At 46.5% G+C, this 16,280-nt stretch overlaps 1 protein-coding gene across 4 annotated transcripts in view; it reads right to left on the bottom strand.

Moving 5' to 3' along the window:
• Positions 1 to 16,280, bottom strand: part of AMN1 (antagonist of mitotic exit network 1 homolog) — a 60,110-nt gene that overhangs the window by 18,138 nt on the left and 25,692 nt on the right. For all 4 annotated transcript variants that reach the window (XM_075940491.1, XM_075940483.1, XM_075940501.1 and 1 more), the window contains exons 2-3: positions 14,362 to 14,494; positions 1,825 to 1,969 (exon numbers count right to left, since the gene is read on the bottom strand). In XM_075940491.1, coding sequence (XP_075796606.1) covers positions 1,825 to 1,969; positions 14,362 to 14,494 — 278 coding nt within the window. The remainder of the gene's footprint in view (positions 1 to 1,824; positions 1,970 to 14,361; positions 14,495 to 16,280) is intronic.

The raw sequence follows: 16,280 nt of genomic DNA, 5'->3' as shown, positions 1-16,280 counted from the left end.
TTTTGATTAAAAAAAAAACCCTTAACTTTCTTATCAACAAATACCGGTACTAAGATGATTAAAACTGAACCCTGTTTTTCTTTTGGATTTGTGAATTGTATGAGTTTGTCTGTTAGAAGTGTGAAAGTAATAGAAAATAACCTACTAAATGCTAAATTTCTAGATACCAAAAACAAACAAATCTTTTAGAAAAAGTTAACACCCACCAAAAAGTGTTTGTAAACTGATAAACTAAGTTTGTGAAGATAGACTATTATAAAGAACAAAGGCATTTATTATGGTAATGAAGAAGACTAGATGTTAAATAGCTTAGGACACAATTATCTGTAGACACACTAATATCTCTTTTGTTCAAATATTCAACACATTTAGGAAGTTCTTGTGTTATAAAGAAAACTAAGGTGCATCTCTGGATATGTCAGGAGCCACATTTCTGATTATCTCTGTGATTATTCTAATTAAGTCTGATTGTGCAGATCTTGATAATCATTTGATAATCATTTTTAGTATCCAGGAACAATACATCTCTAACAGAAAATAGTGACATCAATAACTGCATTTTGAAACATGGAACATAATACTCTACTATGTGTGTAGGGGGGCAGGAGGGTGGATAGAGGCATGGCTGCTGGGAAAAGAGTTACAGTTGGGGGACCTTATGTTATGGTATCTGGTATTGTCCATGAGTATTATGCTCCCCCGTATGTCGTTTTGTTCCTACGTGATTTGTAGCATGTGTTCAGTGGTCTCCTGTCTCTGTTAATTTACCCTATCTAGTCTCTGGTGCTGTCTGTGGTCTCTTTGCTCCCTCTCCCTAGCTCTTTCCATATCTCTCCCAATAGATTTTTGCTCCCTCTCCATAGGTCATCTTCGTTCTCTTTTCTCTGACTGAGCAGAAGAGTGACCGAACAAATATTTTATCATATCACCACATGTCCTTGGCTTTTTTCCCCCCTCAGTAGGTGTATTCTGTCTTATGTCCAAGATGTTACAAATCAATTCTAATTTAACCCTATAAAAATTATTTTCCCCCTCCATTTGAATAACACTCTCTCTTCTGGATTATTTATTATAAAACATTATAATATAAAGGCCTCACTCTAGCAAACTCTGAAGCCTATGTTCAATTGTAAGCATGTGAGTAGTAAAGATGTAAAATCCTGATTAACCAGTTAAACATTAAGTTAACAATGTTTAATTGGTTAACTGGCCAAGCAGGATCCTGCCCTGGTGCTGGGGATGCTGCCACCACACATGAAGGCGGCTCCTGCCTCTGGACCCAGGGCTGCCGCTGGCTCCTGGCTAATTCTGACATTTCAAAATATGGCTTTATTTCTAGCTCTAATAAAAGGTTGATATTTTTAAATTTACACCAAAAATAGAAAATACTTTTTAGGAAATACTGAATCATTTTGATAATGTCAAGTTAATATAAATATGATTTTAAAAACGTTAACAAAACAAATAAAGTAAAAAATAAACATTTTGATGTTACCCATACAAAATGAGAGTCAAAACAGTTTAATGCTTTCCTCTGGAAAAATTTGTTAAAATCAACTTTCCTACAAAACTGCATTTTTTTTTGGTAAAAATGGTCCACTAATTTTTGGATCGGCTCTACAAAGAGTTTGCTGTAACCAAGCAACATGAAATTAAACAAATTCCTGAGGAATGTATGTTCTTTGTGTATAACTGACTAAAATAACTTTGCCAACGTGTGTTTAATAATTTACACTAATTGCTTTCACAATTTTCTCCAACTCTCCCAACAGAAAGAAAGAAAACAGAAGATAGATTCAGATTCTACCAGTACAGGAAACATACCTTCTGAAGTGATGGCTAGTCTGTTTTCTCTACAAGAATTTAAGTTAATTTTTTTCAGTTGCTTGCAATTACTAATTTGCAGCAGGGCATTATCTGAAATATCACAGTCTCTAAGATCTAGTGTCTCCACTGCGGGGTGTAGCACCTATAATGCAAACACAATATTTCCATCAAATTATACATAGTAATACCATAAATATGCACATTTAATCAGTGATTATTGCATTAGAAATTACATATGACTCTAACAGCCTACGGAATTAAATCCTCTTTCTATAGAACATATATAATCTCTGACGTGACAAACTACCTCCTGGGGTTAGAGAGCAGTCCAGTTTCTGTGTATGATCAATTCTTATCCTTCCAATAAGAAATAAATCTTTATCACACACAAAAGACCATGAAAGGCACTTTGGGAAGCAACTAGCTACAATGTTTCCACTCCTAAACATAAAAATTCCTTTGTCTAACAGATACCAATAGAACCTCAAAATACTTGGCCCCATATGCTCTTGGTGTCTTTGTCTAATTCTCTTGCAGGCAGACTTGTCCTCAGAAACATGCTAACATTTTTTAAGTCAAAAGGCATTTATTCTTCATTAGCGAAGCCTCTTCAACCTCCCAAAACTGTAGTTTGGCTTTCCAGGGCTCTTCATAATTTTTCAAGAGACTGAGGTGAGGCTGACTGTTTTGTAGTTCCCCAGATTCTCCGTCTGCCCTTTTTAATAGATGGGCACTACACTTGCCTTTTTCCAGTCATCTGGGGCTTCCCCTGATCACCATGAATTTTCAAAGAAGATGGCCAATGGCTCTGCAGCCACACCAGACGACTCTCTCAGCACCCTCAAATGCACTCCATGGACATGTGTGCATATCCAGCTTTTCTAAATATTCCTTAACCCGCTCTTTCACTATTGTGGGTTGCTCACCTCCTACCCATACCATGCTGCCGAGTGCTGCCATCTGGGAGCTGAACTTGTATGTAGAGACTGAGGCAAAAAAAATCAAGAACTTCAGCTTTTTCCATATCTGTCATTTAATCAGTCTCACACTTTCCCTAACCTGCTTCTTGTTGGTAACATACCTGTAGAAACCCTTCTTGTCATCCTTCACATCCCTTGCTAGCTGCAACTCCAATTGCACTTTGGCCTTCTGATTACACCCCTGCTTGCTCAAGAAGTTTTTATACTCCTCCCTAGTCATCTGTCCAAGTTTCCACTTCTTGTAAGGTTTGTTTGTTTTGTTTTGTTTAAGCTCACAAGTTGCCTGTCATATTTGCTGTTCCTTCTGCACACTGGGATGGTCTGTTCCTATGCCCTCAATAAAACTTCTTTAAAGTACAGCCAACTCTCCTGGACTCCTTTACCCTCATATTAACATCCCAGGGAACCCTGCTCATCAGTTTCCCAAGGGAGTCCAAGTCTGCTTTACAGAAGTCTAGGGTCTGGTATTCTACTGCTCTCCTTTCTTCCTTTTGTCAGGGGCCTGAACTCAACTATCTCATGGTCACTGCTGCCTAGGTTGCCATCTATTTCTACTTCTACCAATTGTCCTGTTTCTGAGCAGTAGGCCTAGAAGATCATGACTCCTAGTTGGTTCCTCCAGCACTTGCATCAGGAAGTTGTAGCCAACACTCCAAAAACTTCCTGGATTGTCTGTGCACAGCTATATTGGTCTTTCGGCAGATGTCAGGACGATTGAAGTCCCTCATGAAAACCAGGGCCTGTGATCTGGAAACTTCTGTTGGCTTTCCAAAGAAAGCCTTGTCTACCTCATCCTCCTGGTCTGATGGTCTATAGCAGACGCCTACCATGACATCAACTTTGTTGCTCTTGCCTCTAATCTTTACCTAAAGACTCTCATGTCTACAGCTTGCCAATGTGCCGCATCTCTCCGTGATGCCTTGGAGGCATGTTAAGACAAGACATTGTTAACCTATTAGAACAGTGGTTCCCAACCACTGGTCTGGGGACCAGTGATGGGCCTCAAACCGCTGGCCGTTGGGCCATGGCAGCTCTGGGGACCAGGGCTGGAGTAAACTGCCCAGCACCTCCCCTGCCGCCACCTCTCAGCCAACCTGTGCCAGGAAAGGGTAGGGGGTCTCCTACTGGATGTAGAAGAGTGGTTAGCTGTGTGGCCAGAGGGCCGTGCAGAACCCGGCATGGCAGCATTAGAGCAGCCACGACCTAGGCAGCAATGCTTAGCTGGTGGCTGGGAGGCAGCACAGGATTAGATGAGGAGGATGGGACATTGGGGCTCCAGAGATGGGGCCAGTACTGGGGAGCTCTAATGGGTGGGGGGCTCTGAGGTGGGGGGATGAAATTGGGGGGCACTGGGACATCTGAGGTGGGGAGCTGGCACTGGGGGGCTCTGGGGATGGGGATAATATTGGAGTCTGGGGGCTGGCACAAGGGGGGAGTTGTAGGAGGGTTGGGTGCAGTGGGGCTCTGGAAACAGGAGGCTGGCAATGGGGGGGTCTTGTCGTAAGGGCTATAAGGGGTGGGGGGCTGGCACTGGGAGGTTGGGTGCATGGGAATCTGGGGTCAATGGCTGGTGCTGGGAGGTAGTAGAGGGGTGGGGGGCTCTAGGGGTTAAGGCTGGCACTGGCAGGTCACAGAACCACTGCATACCCCAGCCCTGGCCCCTAGAGCTGCCCCGAACAGCCAGCTTCATCTGCGGCAGCCACCCGCCAAGTGGTGACTGCCGGAGCTGAAGCTGGCTGTTCATGGTGGCACTGGTGGCTGGGAATTTTGGTAGACATTCATACATCATGAATGAATATGCACATATTCAAATAAAATGTTACCGGTCTGCCAAAAGTTTGTGAATGGGTTTGCCAGTCTGCAGTATAAAAAAGGTTGGGAACTACTGTATTAGAAGGAGTAAGGATTTTTAGCAACACAGTGTACTAAAAAAGTAGTACAGATACTTGAATTAGCCACTTTTGATGTGTTTACCAAATAGAAATAAGTAAATTACAGATACTTGATTGTATAATTAGAAATGTATTGGAAAATGTGCTGAAAATAATGTTTGCAAAAAAAAAAAAAAAAGGAAATACTGAGAATTAAACTGTATCCAATTCTTCTATGAGCATATTAAGCCCTCAGCCACATTTAGAAGCAGACAAAAGGTGCAAGTTACCTGTCAATGGATTGGTTACTGATGAGCAGGGTTCCCTGGGATGTTAATATGAGGGTAAAGGAGTCCAGGAGAGTTGGCTGTACTTTAAAGAAGTTTTATTGAGGGCATAGGAATAATCTTTTACATAATTTATATTAAAGTCTTGTATCATTAAGATTTCTGAATCATACCTAAAGTATTTCTCCCCTTTCCATCTCCAACTTTCTCATTCCCTCTCTGGTTGAATTATTTATTTTGCTGCTTGAAACAAAAGTTATAGATTTGAACTACAACTACAGTTTTTCCAATAAAGCTTTGCTGCACTGCAGATACAGACATGTATTGACATATTTTTGGAGAAGTGATAAATGCAACAGGCAGCATTTCAATTCACATAAGAAATAATGAAAACCAGAAAATCATTGTGGATTATTTTTGCAAACATTTCTGCATGTAAAGCATGTTTAAATTTGACCAAATAATGTCAGTATATTCAAAATCATGACTTCTCTTTGATCATTTTTTCAAAAATAACTGTCCGGGGTCAGAGGGTACTATATAACCAAAAAGAGTGACGTGGAGTTTTCAGCAAGCTGGTAGTTTTATAACAATTATATAAACTATCAATATATTAAGATAAAAACTGTGTAAAACTCAAGAATACCAGAAAGAAATACTCACATAGTAAAACTGCTACCACTCCAATAAAGAACATTTCTCCCTAGTCACTGGATTTGTTTCCTTTTATTTTCTGCTCTTTTTTTCAGATTTAGTAGATAATATTTGTTGACTATCAGTGTGTTCGACACTATACAATGCATGAAGCAGGAATCATTTTTCTCTTCAGGGAGTTTATGGTCTAAGCTAGACAGAAATAGTTAAGACACATAATATACTAGATGAAAGTTCACTCTTGAGGAAATGCCAATTTTTAATTCTGTAAAGCAGCACTAACAGTCTTGGCAGAAGTGTATTGTAAAGGTGGAAGTGAAAGAAGAGATTGGTATAACATGAAATGGGAAACTGTTCCCATTATAGGCTTCAACATGCCAGAATGGATCAAATCAAGAGCAGAATTTAGGATGACACAGTGAGTTTTAGTTTTAGCCAATCTTGAGGAAGAGCAGAAAAAAAAAAAGAGATGGAATAGAAAAAAATACACAGAAGTGAAAACTGTAGGGCTTGAAATTCAAGGACAAGACAATTAATCTGAATATAAGAGATGAGGAGAAGCCAGCAAAGGATTTGAATAGGTGGAAGGATAAACACATGATTGGACTGGGAGTTGGAGAAGGTGCTGAGCAGTAGCCTTTTGGATGGACTGTAGAGAAGCCAGGCAACATACAGAAAGGGATATACAGTGGTAAAGACAAAAGATGATCAAGTTACGGGCAAAAAAATGTATAAACAGTAACAGAAATGAGAGAACAGATCACAGAAATGCTGTAAATGAAGACAATTGATTTGATGACACCTTGGATGTGGGGGAAGAGAAAGAAGAGGTTACTTACCTCGTAACTGTAGTTCTTCAAGATGTGTTGCTCATGTCCATTCTGATTAGGTGTACGCGCGCCGGTGCATATATACCCCTGCTGGCCCTCCCACCCCCTCAGTTCCTTCTTGCCAGCTCCTTCCGACACGGGGAGGTGGGTGGGATGCAGAATGGACATGAGCAACACATCTCGAAGAACTACAGTTACGAGGTAAGTAACCTCTTCTTCTTCTTCGAGTGCTTGCTCATGTCCATTCTGATTAGGTGAGTCCCTAGCCATGTCCCCCCTCTGGAGGCAGGGTCGGAAGGTGACTAATTACTATTTTATTATTCTGCAGAACACAGAACTGCCGTCCCAACGGCAGCACCCTCCCTGGCCAGCTGCGTGATTGCATAATGCTCTGCAAAGGTGTGCACCGATGACCAGGTTGCTGCCCTGCAGATTTCCAAGATCGGCACGCAGGCCAGGAACGCCGCCGACGTTGCCTGGGCTCTAGTGGAATGTGCTGTTATGCGCGGCGGTGGTCTAACCGCGCCCTCGTAGCACAGTCGAATGCAGGAAGTAAACCACGAGGATATACGCTGCGCCCAAGACTGGCTGACCACACATCCTTTCCGCCACTGAAATAAACAATTGAGTTGACTTACGAAACTCTCGTGTCCTATCTATATAAAAAGCCAACGCCCTCCTAACGTCCAGGCAGTGCAGAGCCTGTTCCCTGGGCGACGCGTGTGGCTTGGGGTAAAACACTGGCAGGTAAATATCTTGGGACATGTGGAAGTGTGAGACCACCTTGGGAAGAAACCCCGGGTGTGGACGCAACCTCACCTTATCATTAAAAAACACCGTGTAAGGTGGTTCTGAGGTGAGGGCCCTAAGCTCTGACACCCGCCTGGCCGAGGTAATGGCCACGAGGAAAGCTACCTTATAGGACAGATGTATCAAAGAGCATGAAGACAGGGGCTCGAACGGGGGCTTCATAAGGGCAGTCAGGACCAGGTTAAGGTCCCAAGCCGGTACCGGAGGTCTCTCATATGGCATCATCCTGTCGACTCCCTTTAGAAATCTTTTAACCAAGGGATTGGCAAAGATAGACCTTTCCCCCCCTCCAGCGTGGAAGGCCGCCAGGTACACCCTTAGGGAGGCTGTGGCCAGGCCCTGTTTCCGCAGGTGGAGAAGGAATTCCAGGACAGTCGGAACCACCCCTTCACCTGGAGCGAGCGTCCTGCCCTCCAGCCAGGAAGTAAACCTCTTCCACTTAGCCTCGTAAAGGGCTCTAGTGGACGGCTTTCTGCTTTCTAAGAGGATCTCCTGGACTGCTCTGGAGCAGGCTCGCTCCGTCACTGAGAGCCACTGAGGAGCCACGCTGCTAGGTGGAGAGATGGAAGGCTCGGGTGGAGTGCCACCCCGGCCTCGCAGCTCTGAGTGATTAGATCTGGCACTAGGGGTAGCCTGAGAGGGCCCTCCACAGTCAGATCCAGCAGGGTGGTGAACCAGTACTGTCGAGGCCATACTGGCGCTATCAGGATGATCCGGGCCCTGAACCTCTGCACTCTGAGGAGTGTGTCGTGGATCAGAGGGAACGGGGGGAAGGCATAGAGTAGGCCCCTGGGCCAGCTGACCTGCAGTGCATCTCCCCGAGAGCCCAGATCGTGCCCCATGTACGAACAGAACTCCCTGCACTTGGCGTTGCTCAGAGTTGCAAACAGGTCCAGGCGGGGAAACCCCCACCTTTGGAAGACCCCGTGACGTACATCCCACCTTAGCACCCACTTGTGCGCCTGGATCGAGCAGCTGAGCCTGTCCGCTAGCCCGTTTTTGATTCCCGGAAGGTGAGATGCCTCCAGGAAAATACCGTGGGCTATACACAGTTCCCATAGATCTAGGGTTTCCCGGCACAGGGGAGAAGAACGCGCCCCACCCTGCTTGTACGTGGCCGTAGTGTTGTCTGTCAGCACCGCCACCACTCTGTTCTGTAAGTGGGGAAGGAACGCCCTGCAGGCCAACCTGACCGCCTGCAGCTCCTTGATATTTATATGGAGGTGAGCCTCCTCTGTTGGCCACGTACCTTGCGTCCTGAGGTTGCCCAGGTGAGCGCCCCATCCCACGTCCGAAGCGTCCGTGACCAGCTGCACTGACGGGGACAGCTTGGTGAATCGGACCCCCGCACACACCGTGCCCTCGTCCTTCCACCAGTCCAGCGAATGAAGAATGTCCTGAGGGATAGTCACTACTGCGTCTAGTGGCGACCTCAAGGGTTTGTGCGCTACCTTGAGCCACCCCTGCAATGGGCGCATGCGCAGCCTGGCGTGTTGGACCACGTAAGTGCCCGCCGCCATGTGGCCTAGGAGCCTCATGCAGGTCCTTGCCGTCGTAGTCGGGAATTCCTGCAGCCCCACTACCAGAGAGCGAATGGTCATAAATCTGTCTCTCAGTAGGGACGCCTTGCCCAAAGGCAAGTCCAGATGGGCCCCCACGAAGTCTATGACTTGCGTGGGCTCTAGCAGTGATTTGGCCTCGTTTATGAGGAGGCCGAGACCCTCGAACAAAACTCTGGCCCTTGAGACATGATCCAACACCTGGTCTTGAGACTTGCCCCTTATGAGCAGGTATGGGAACACTTGGACCCTGTGCCGCCGCAGAAACGCGGCTACCACCGTCATACATTGGTAAAGACTCTCGGGGCTGTACACAGTCCAAAAGGGAGGACCGTAAACTGGAAGTGGTCCTGTCCCACCGTGAACCGTAGGAATTTTCTGTGACTTGGAAAAACTGAAATGTGGAAGTACGCATCCTTTAAATCGAGAGCAGCATACCAGTCCCCCTTTCTGAGCGATGGGATGATGCAGGCTAGCATCACCATCCTGAACTTTGTCTTCCTTATAAAGGTGTTCAGGTTTCAGAGGTCTAGTATGGGACGCATGCCCCCTTTCGCCTTGGGTACTAGGAAGTAGCGGGAGTAGAAACCCTTTCCCCTTACATCTGGGGGCACTCTTTCTATGGCCCCTAGTGTCAACAGGTTGGACACCTCCTGCCGAAGGAGTGTCTCGTGAGAGAGGTCCCTGAAAAGGGAAGGGGATGGGGGGGCGGGAGGCAGGGTAGGAAAGGAAGGGATAGTATATCCCTGCTTCACAAGGTCTAGGACCCAACGGTCCGACGTGATCTTTAACCATTCCTGGTAAAAGAGGGAAAGACGGTCCCCAAAGGGCGGACAGATAGGTGCTACTGGTACTCTGCTCTCTGGCGTACCTTCAAAATGAGGGCTTAGTTTGGTGACTGGGTGACGGACCTGAGCCTCTCTCGGAGTCTGACCGAGGGTCCCTACGCCTGCCTCTGAAGAGGTCAGGGCGGCTATTGTTGCGGCCTCTCCTGCGACCCCTATCATTGTTTTGCCCCCTTCTAGGGTAGGGCCTAGCCTGGAAGGAGCGCCTCTGAGGTGCCGGGGTATGTATCCCTAGCGACTTCAGGGTCGCTCTTGAGTCCTTCAAGCTATGCAGCTTGGAATCAATCTGCTCTGAAAACAAGGCCAGCCCCTCAAAGGGCAGGTCCTGAATGGTGGTCTGCACCTCGGGTGGGATGCCAGACACCTGCAGCCAGGCACTACGCCTCATAACAACCCCTGTGGCCATAGTGCGGGCTGCCGAATCAGCTGCGTCCAAGGCCGCCTGGAGAGAGGTACACGCCACTGCCTGTCCCTCTTCCGTCAGGGCCCCGAATTCCTGGCGGGATTCGGGAGGAAGCTGGCTGGCAAATTTCTGCATAGACGCCCATGTGTTAAAAGCATAACGCCCCAGCATCAGTTGCTGGTTAGCTATACGCAGCTGGAGGCCCCCCGTGGCTTAGGCCTTCCGGCCAAGTAGGTCCAATCTCCTAGGCTCCTTCACTTTCGGAGTAGGACCTGGAGGCCCTTGGCACTCCTTCTGCCCAACGGCCTAAACCACTATGGATCCCGGAGCCGGGTGGGTAAAAAGATGCTCGTGCCCCTCCTGGGGTACATAGTACCTTCTCTCGACCCCCTTCTGGGTCGGTGCAATAGAAGCCGGCGTCTGCCACAGAGTTTTAGACAGCTTGTCCACCGTTTTATTCAGTGGGAGCGCCACTCGACCAGGGCCCGCTGCCGCTATGATGTCCACCATAGGATCTAGGTCCTCGTGAACCTCCTCGTGCTGGACCGCAAGATTGACCGCCAGCCTTCGGAGCAGCTCCTGGTGCACCCTGGAGTCCATCAAAGGGGGCTGGGGCGCGGGGTCGGCCAGGGCCTCGTCTGGTGAAGACGACGAGAACTCCCTTGAGGGAATTGCCACTTCCTCAGCTCTCTGTGCCCCTGGTTCCCTCTGGGCAGAGATGTCCACATAGGTTGAGCCCGGCTGGGACATAGCCCCCTGCCCCTGACCAATTACCGGGGATCTTGGCATCGCCACCATAGACAAGCTGTCTCCAGGCGGGGGGGCTGTTAAGGGAGTGGCAGATGGGGTGCTACTCCTTCAGGACGACCCCGCTGCCGGCCCCGTAGGGGGAGGCCCCTGGGCCTGGTGGTATGCCCTGGGCGTCCAGAAAGCCCACTGGGGTTGCCCCTGCCACTGCTGAGATGATCTGACCGATGAGCGGGACCTATGACAGGGCCGTGACCTATACGAAGACCTGGCCGATGCCACCGACTCGGCCTCCGACTCCGAAGAGTACTCTGATGCTGACCAGGGAGGGGCCGATGAAGCCTGCACCCTTCGCTGGGCTGCCATGGCCGATGGCTTGCCTCTGTGCACCGCACGCGGTGCCGGTGGGGGCATGAGTGGAGGTCCTTGCTGCGGCGGTACCACACCCAGCTGCATCTGATAGGCCAGTACATAACCCTCCGGTGCCGTCATGTGCAGCGCCGTTGCGCCCTGCTGCTGCGCTCCCAAGGTGTAAGCAGGGATCGGTGCCGGGAGAGGCATCAGCGTCGGTGCCGTGCGGGGCGCCTGCTGTGGCACCGCAGATGGCGCATAGTACGGTGCGGGGCCCTGCACCATCCAAGGGGGCCGTCTGCGGCACCGGACCCTGCACCGGTGCCGTCGGCGCCGCAAGCGCACTCGCTCCCGGTGCTGTCGGGAAGGGGCCCAGGGTCTTTGCCGGCGTTCGTCCCGGCTCCGGTGCCGGTGTTCTTCCCGGCACCGGGAAAAACTGCTGCTGGGCCGAGGCCTGCCCTTCGCCCAGAGGGTCCCACGACCCGGCCATAGCCTGCTGGGGGGCACTTAAGGCCGGTGCCGGCGCGGTCCGCTCCTGCGGCACCAGGCCCTCCCCTTCATCCACAGCCATGTGAATGAGGTCCCGGGCCGCCTCAAAGGTTTCTGGGGTGGAGGGCCGACCGGACCTCTCCTAGCCCCACGGGCTGCCCCAGGCTCTTGCCCCTGTCCGGGCTGCGCCTCTTTTTGGAGGACTTAGAAGAAAGGTGCCCCTCCTTAGGGCGCACCTTCTGGGCACTCCTCTGCCGAGCATCCCCTCGAGCTCTTGGAGGCCCTCGGCACCAGGGACTGCGATCTGTGCCTCGGTGCCTTGTTGTCCAACGGGGGTGCTGCCGACGGTGCGCTGCGGGCAGAGTGAGGCCGCTCCTCGCTCTGAGGCTGCAGTGCCGACTCCATTAGCAGGAGTTTCAGCCGGGAGTCCCTCTCCTTCTTGGTCCGGGGCTTAAAGCTCTTATAGATAGAGCAGCTTTCAGCTCGATGGGCCTCACCCAGACACTTTAGGCAGTCGGAGTGGGGATCTCCGCAGGGCATAGGTTTGGAGCAGGAAGCACAGGGTTTAAAGCCCTGGGGCCCTGGCATGCCCTCCCCTCACGGGAGGGTTCCACTGCTCCCCCATCTAACTAAATATTTACAACACTTAACAACTACTTAACTAGATAAAAACTTCAGCTAGAACTATAATACAACAGATAAGAAATAAGCTGCTAAGAGATAGGCTATCAGCCTGAAGCATGCTCCAGCTACCGTCACAGGCGGTAAGAAGGAACTGAGGGGGTGGGAGGGCCAGCAGGGGTATATATGCACCAGTATACCGGCGCCACTCCAAGGGGCTCCCTGCTGGCCCTATGGATACTGCTAAGGGAAAAAAGCTCCGGAATCCGTGCACGCAGCGCGCGTACACCTAATCAGAATGGACATGAGCAAGCACTCGAAGAAGAAATAAGAGGAGTCAAATATAAGTCATATCTGTGTCTGGGTAATAGGGAAAATAGGGGAATTATCCAAGAAAGATATGAGAAGAAAAGCAGAGGACAGAGGGAGGGTTGTGGGACTTTGAACTGGCATTTGGATTCCAAGAAGACAGACTATCAAAGATGTAATACCCTACAGACAGGAAAGGTAGATTCATAAGCTGTCAGTACTGAGAGTTATTGTACACTGTGTAAGACAAAGACCATGGGATCTAAGACAGAAACTTGGGGACATTAACAGAGTGAGAAAGAGGGGAAAAAACTGCTGAAGGAAGAGAACAGGAGTACTAAATGTACAAGGAGCAACGTGCTTCCAGGAAAATGTAGTGATAAACTACTGAAAGCAGATTATAGACGAGAACAGAAAAGAGGCAAAGGAGGAGACAACACTCTGTTAGAGAATATGGGGATAAAAAAGAGGGAGCTTGAGTTTTTGTAAACTGATTTTCCTCATATGTATGGATGGATTGCATCCAACGAATTGCTCAAAGCAATTCAGCAGGCTTCTTAAAAGAATACTACATGTATATGATTGACTCCATTTTCATCTTGTCCCACCTTTTATTACAGTTCAAGAAATGTAGCATGTTTAAGATTATGCTTTTTTCAGAAAAATTCTGGTGTACTGCCCCATGCCTCATAGTCTTGTTGTTCTGACTTTCAGGGACTGGTAACATTTGCCTGGCACAAGTAACAGATCAAAGCAAGAATGAACTGGGGAGTTCTTCTTTCCCCTATTTCACCAAGGCCAACTTTTAGTTTTCCTTAATTTTTATAGCTCCCTTCGAGACGAGGAGGACATAAAAGGATACAAATGTCAAAACATCTGAATTTACAACTGAGGCAAGTCATTATTGAATTTCATCCTGGAACACTGACAAGCATTAATGAGCAAATGAAAGGGCAGAACCAACGAACTCATAGTCCACCTCAGCAACCTTTCAAAGAACTTAGGATTTAATGGAATTTTATCCTAAATCATAGACCTAAAGCCCACAAAACATTATAGGTATCTCAAGATTTTCTGAGAACCATACATTATTTAAATATCAGCTGCTAAAAGCTCGTTTTGGCAACTGTCCCTGTTATAGTGTTTTCCCATTGCTACAAAAAGAAACAGCAGCATAGATCCAACACCTAGTCAATCTGCTGATCCTGCAAGATTGTAAAGGAAGCATCTGTGCAGCAGTCTCAGCAAACAGAGACAATCCACTACTCCTGTTAGGGCTTTTCTGCAAAAATACTTTTAAAAAATATGCTATTTGGCTATTAGGTCATGAAGTTTGCAACTGTGATTAATTTACATGTTACACACTTATTTATGCCAATTAGACAATTTAATTCAAAACTGATAGCAACAGTTGCACAGCATCCTATACTGAAATATGTATAGTGGACAACAGGACTCCCCTGGATTACACTGATGATACAGAAGTCATCTAGAAAACTTTGTCACTGACCGGTGTCCATATTCTTCTGGGTTTGTAGGAATTTATGGAACTTTACAGTCAGATAAATCCCTTAAAATCCAGGATGGCATGAGATGAAATAGCAAGAGATGGCATTAGGCGGGAGAAATGAGGAGAAATTTACATAGGAAGAGGTCGTGGGATCACTTGTTGAACTATATACATAGTTTTAGTTGAGCTCATTATTTTATATTTTGTTCTGTAATAAACTGGCATGAATGTGGAGAGATGCACAGAAGTGATTCTTGAATGGTCTTACCTCACTGATATTGGAATCAGTTATCCGCCCTTGCATACTCATTAATTTTATCAGCTTATCTTTTATGTTGGGAGGCAAAGGCTTAATATCTGCAACATATCTGGAAATGTTCTTTGTCAAGCACTGAATGCACCTGAAAGAAAAATAAGTTAAAATTCAGTCACACAGAGGCACAATGTAGTGGTATTACACTGAATTAAATACAATTATTAATTTAAACACTGCCAAGGATCTTTTTACAGCTTTTTTTTTTTAAATCTTCCAGTCTGCAATGCCCATTTAAAGGCCTGAAAATATAACATGTTGCTCCTGATATAGTCCTTCTCCATTAGGTAAGAATTTGAAGGGGGCATTCTACATGATGCATACTTTTCTGAATTATTATTCATGCCTGAAGAATCAATCTGTCCTTGAGCTGGCTGCTCATAATTTGAAGGAAGCACATGGTAGTGCATATTTGTACTAGTAACGATATCAATATGTCCCGTTTGAGATACTTTGCTTTATGTTGTAAATTCACCGCTCCCTACACATGGCAACTTTCCCACACACGTCTGAAAATAGCTTTCTGTTTTGAGACATTTACTGTTATCAATTTTATTTCTCAAACACTTATGAATTTACCTTGCTCCAGATCCGTGTCTTAATCACAGTATATTTGTATTTTGCTTTTTAAAAACATCAAATAATATTGGATGAAGAATAATGGTGCACATGCAAATTAATCCCATCTATTCACACAGGTAAATCCTGCTCATACAAATTAATCCCATCTATTCACACAAAAGCCTGACTTAAAAGTACACCCCAAATTGAAAAACACAGTAAGAGAACCAAAAGAGTGCCACTGTGGCTTAACCACCAAGTAAAAGAAGCAGTGAGAAATAAAAAGGCACTGTTTAAAAAGTAGAAGTTAAATCCAAGTAAGGAAATTAGAAGGGAGCATAAACTCTGTCAAATGAAGTGTAAAACTATAAGAAAAGCCAAAAAGGAGTTTGAAGAGTAGCTAGCCAAAAACTCAAAAAGTAATAGCAAAATGTTTTTAAGTACCTCAGAAGCAGGAAGCCTCCTAAACAACCAGTGGGGCTCCTGGACAATCGAGATGCCAAAGGAGCACTCGAAGGCGATAAGGTCATTGCAGAGAAATTACATTAATTCTTTGCTACAGTCTTCACAGCTGAGGATGTTAGGGAGATTCCCAAACCTGAGCCATTCTGTTTAGGTAACAAATCTGAGAAATTGTCCCAGATTGAGAACAAATTGATAAACTTAACACTAACAAGTCACTGGGCTCAGATGTTCGCATTCCCCAAGATTTCTAAAAGAACTCAAATGTGAAATTGTGGAACTATTCACTGTGGTTTGTAACCTATTCTTTAAATCAGCTTCTGTACCTAATGACTGGAAGATAGCTAAAGTGACGCCAATATTTTAAAAAGGCTCTAGAGGTGATCCTGGGAATTACAGACCAGTAAGTCTAACGTCAGTACCAGGCAAATAAGTTGAAACTATAGTAAACAATAAAATTGTCAGACACATAGATGAACATAATTTGTTGGGGGGGGGGAAGTCAACATGGTTTCTGTAAATGAAAATCATGCCTTACTAATGGGCTAGAGTTTTTTGAGGGGGCTCATCAAACATGTGGACAAGGGAGATCCAGTGGATATAGTGCACTTTAAATTTCCAGAAAGCCTTTGACAAGGGCCCTCACCAAAGGCGCTTAAGCAAACTAAGTTGTCATGGGCTAAGAGGGAAGGTCCTCTCATGGACTGATAACTGGTTTAAAAAAAAAAAAAAAACAGGAAACAAAAGGTAGGAATAAGTAGTCAATTTTCAGAATGGAGAGAGGTAATTAGTGGTGTCCCCCATGAGTCCGTCCTGGGATCAATCCTATTCAACCTGTTTATAAATGAACT

This window comes from Pelodiscus sinensis, chromosome 1 (assembly GCF_049634645.1).
Source record: "Pelodiscus sinensis isolate JC-2024 chromosome 1, ASM4963464v1, whole genome shotgun sequence".
NCBI lineage: Eukaryota > Metazoa > Chordata > Testudines > Trionychidae > Pelodiscus > Pelodiscus sinensis.
Note: the sequence above shows the minus strand (reverse complement) of the source record. Positions and strands in the feature narration are given on the sequence as shown.